This window comes from Lucilia sericata, unplaced genomic scaffold (assembly GCF_015586225.1).
Source record: "Lucilia sericata isolate MDLA Ls3-8-SP2 unplaced genomic scaffold, ASM1558622v1 Contig000156F_arrow, whole genome shotgun sequence".
In the NCBI taxonomy this organism is placed as follows: Eukaryota; Metazoa; Arthropoda; class Insecta; order Diptera; family Calliphoridae; genus Lucilia; species Lucilia sericata.
In genome coordinates this window covers 407,835-411,170 of record NW_023994186.1, presented here as the reverse complement: position 1 = coordinate 411,170, position 3,336 = coordinate 407,835, and the positions used below count along the sequence as shown (strand labels likewise).

General features: G+C 34.5%; 1 protein-coding gene across 1 annotated transcript; it reads right to left on the bottom strand.

The window, feature by feature from the left end:
- Positions 1-1,326: 1,326 nt before the first annotated feature.
- Positions 1,327-3,119, bottom strand: LOC119601324 (trichohyalin). Its single transcript, XM_037952169.1, has one exon. The coding sequence runs from the start codon at positions 2,936-2,938 to the stop codon at positions 1,427-1,429; it is 1,512 nt and encodes a 503-aa protein (XP_037808097.1). The 5' UTR covers positions 2,939-3,119; the 3' UTR covers positions 1,327-1,426.
- Between the last annotated feature and the right edge of the window lie 217 nt (positions 3,120-3,336).

Below are 3,336 nucleotides of genomic sequence, written 5' to 3'. Positions count from 1 at the left end.
TATGAGTACCAGGCCACTCGCGAGTAGTCGGTAATGAAAGATCGAATGTTATAGCTTTAAAGGCAAGGGAACTCGAAGTAGTTAACCTGAAGAACGCAAAACCATTTGACGCAACGAGGGCAGAATTAAAATTATGGGTGAGAAAAACCAATAAGCCGTCTTGGAACAATGAAACCGTGGGTAGAACCACAAAGATCCTATGGGGTGACCCTAACGATAGCAGGTCTAGAAGCCTCCTCAAAATTAACTAGTCTGAGGTTAGTATGACGGTACGTATTCTGAGTGGACACAAAGGATTACGGGCACACCTATACAAAATTGGAAATGTAGAGAGGACAGTGATACTCTGTACTACTTTTTATGCCAATGTCAGGCTTTCGCCGAAATTATATTCAAATATCTTGGAAGTGATATTATTCCGTATATAATATCCCTCACGAACACTGATTGGAAAATTCTTAGGAATTACGTCCAGGAAACTGAGTTTCGGAACATCGGACGTTTTTACCAACAAACATTTTTCCATAACAAGGAGCGCGTAACAGGCCCGATAGTGGCCTAGGTGTATTTCTTCGAATTTGATGTAGATACATCCTCCTATCAACCTAACCTAACCTGTCTATAGTCTAGTTAATCGATTACCTCATAGACGAATCAATAGTTATTAGACTTACTCACCATATTCATAAATGCTTAACAAAGTTATGAATGGTTTATTGTAGGTATATGTATGTATGGAATAGTTCATATATGTATGGAATGGTTCACATTGACAGTTATTTAACTGTACATAGACTGATTCACAGACTAGTCAATAGATATGTCTATAGTCTAGTCATAGTAGACCAGTTAATAGACTAGTACAGTTAGTATAATAGTCTATTGACTGGTTAACATTCGTAGACATGTAGGTAATCGATAGGGTACATTTAAATCACTGAGGATCTGGTACTTAAAAAACTCATAATGATTTCATCATTAATTTGCATTAAAGTATTTTCATTGTTTTGTATTTGTATTTTTTTTGTGCTTAACTTCCATTCTTCTTAACATGTTGTTTCCTCACATGTAATCATCTTAAAATTGTTGTTTTATTTATTTCACTTTTAATTTGAAGGCAGCGAACCTTTAAGTAATTGCAATTTATGAAGTGTGTAAAGTAGCTTTGATTGAGATTTTGAATTTTGGTGCATAAAACCAATATGAGAAATAAGCCTTCAAAATTTAATTGGTATGAATTTCAAGAGAAAAATTATGCACATATGCATGTGTAGTAGCAATGTAAGGGAATACAATAAATCCCCAAGGAAATTAAATAAATTAAGATACATTTCGTAAAAGGCCAATAACCAAACTAGTCCTTTAATGTATTTTTTAAAGTAAAAAATAAAACTAAATAATTTTACAAAGCCACAATTTAACACAATCAAAAAATTTCATCCCCTCTTCCATCCATAGCAGTCTTTTTTATGCCACGATTCATACAACCACAAGGTTTAATGCACTTTTTGGGTATTGCTCCTTGACTCAACAATTCTTGTAAGTTACGTGCTGGTGCTTTGGTTACATATTCTTTAGAGGAACAAGCTATAATACGCCAGTTGGGATGAGGTTCTAAATAATCAATGCCCTCTTTGATATACTGTTTAGCTAATTCCGCACAAAATTCTTGATCATTGCTGGCACGTTTAAGATCATTAGAGAAGTGGGCTTGTTCAATTTCTCGCAACTTTTTTAATTCTTCCATTTGCTTTTCAAGTTCTATGCGATTTTTCTGTTTTCTCTCCAGAATTTCTTGGCGCGTTATTTCTCGGTGTATAAAACGATTTTCTAACATTTTACACTCACGATGTTCAGCTTCTTCTCTTAAGCGATTTTCGTATTGTTCACATATTTGTTGCCTCAACTCAGCATAACATTTTTCGGCTAAACGAGCTTTACGTTGACGTTCTCTTAAAATATTGTTTTTCGTACACATGTCTATTCGTCTTAGATCCTCTGTGCGTTCGTTAAACACCTGTTCATGCCGTTCTTCTAATTGACGCATATCTTTAACAAATCGTATAAAATCTAAGGTGGCTTTGTGAAAAGCTTTCTTTTTCTCTTTAGCTGCAGCGTTTTCTGCAGCTTCTAAGCTTGCTATTTCCGCCATCATTTTACGATGCATATCAGCTAGTTCGCGTCGTTCTTTCTTCTCCGCCTCTTGTTTCTCATTTATCATTTTTAAAAGTTCATTGCGATACTCAGCTACTTGGGCCGGTTTTCCCTGCAGCTTTTGATCGAATTCTTCTAAGCGTATTTCTTCCAGCAAAGCATCTAAATTCTTTTTTTCTTCTAATTTTTCCTCAAGTTCTTTTTCACGCTGCTCCTGCAATTCTTCCAATTGTACTTTTCGTGTATCCGACACATGTTTTACTAGAGCTTTTTTCAAACAATTCTCCTGTTGTTGACGTTCATCCATTAAGCGAAGATTTATGTTTTGCACCTCTAACCAATATTTCTCTAAATCCTGTTCCTTCTTCACCGACCTCTCCTTCTCCAGCATCTGTTCCAGTTGGCATTCTTTAACATTTTGCGTTTCTTTGCGTCTCAAAGCTTCGCGTATTTCATAACAACTGTTCATGTATTGTTGTATGCGTTTCGATTTCAAGAATTCCAACTCATTCTTTGTACTCTCCTCCTTTATCTTCAGCAGTATATCTTTGCGCTCCCTGATGTCCTCGTCAATGCGTGACTTGACTTTGTTGGCAAATTCTTCTTCGTATATTTTATCCTCATACTCTAGCAAAAGCTTTAAGGTATTTCGTCTTTGATTAAGTTCCTTGCTGGCCACTTCTTGGGCTTGATGTACTAGATTTTTGATTTGTGTGTACAACGATTTGCGATCAGTACGTACAATAAAGGCATGATGGTCCGTTAATTGTTGCAACTCATTCATGTTGGAATTTGGCCAGATGATTTTGATGTACTTGCTGCTTAATCTGGTGGCAAGATAAAAATAAACTTATCACAATATAAAAATAAATGTAATGAACTTCTCCTGACTCTTTGGACTTTTTAGTTTGGTTTTTTTTTTGTAATCCGGTTTACAAAAATATGTATTTTCCAATTAACGAAACAAAATTGTCAATTTATTATGATTTATTTAGTTATCAAAATGTTCAATAAGAATTTAATCGCAAAACAAAATAAAAAAAAAACTTTAATAAAGTAATTATAAAATATTTCTTTAACAAAAACTATTCATCAAGTGAAGCGCGTATTCAATAGTCTGGGAAAATAATGAAGTTTGATTATCTGCAGCAAATTATTTATGAACAAAAACGTATTATACAA

Bases quoted from the DNA above. Each gene is read 5' to 3' on its own strand.
- LOC119601324 (XM_037952169.1), bottom strand. From the start codon at position 2,938: ATGAATGAGTTGCAACAATTAACGGACCATCATGCCTTTATTGTACGT.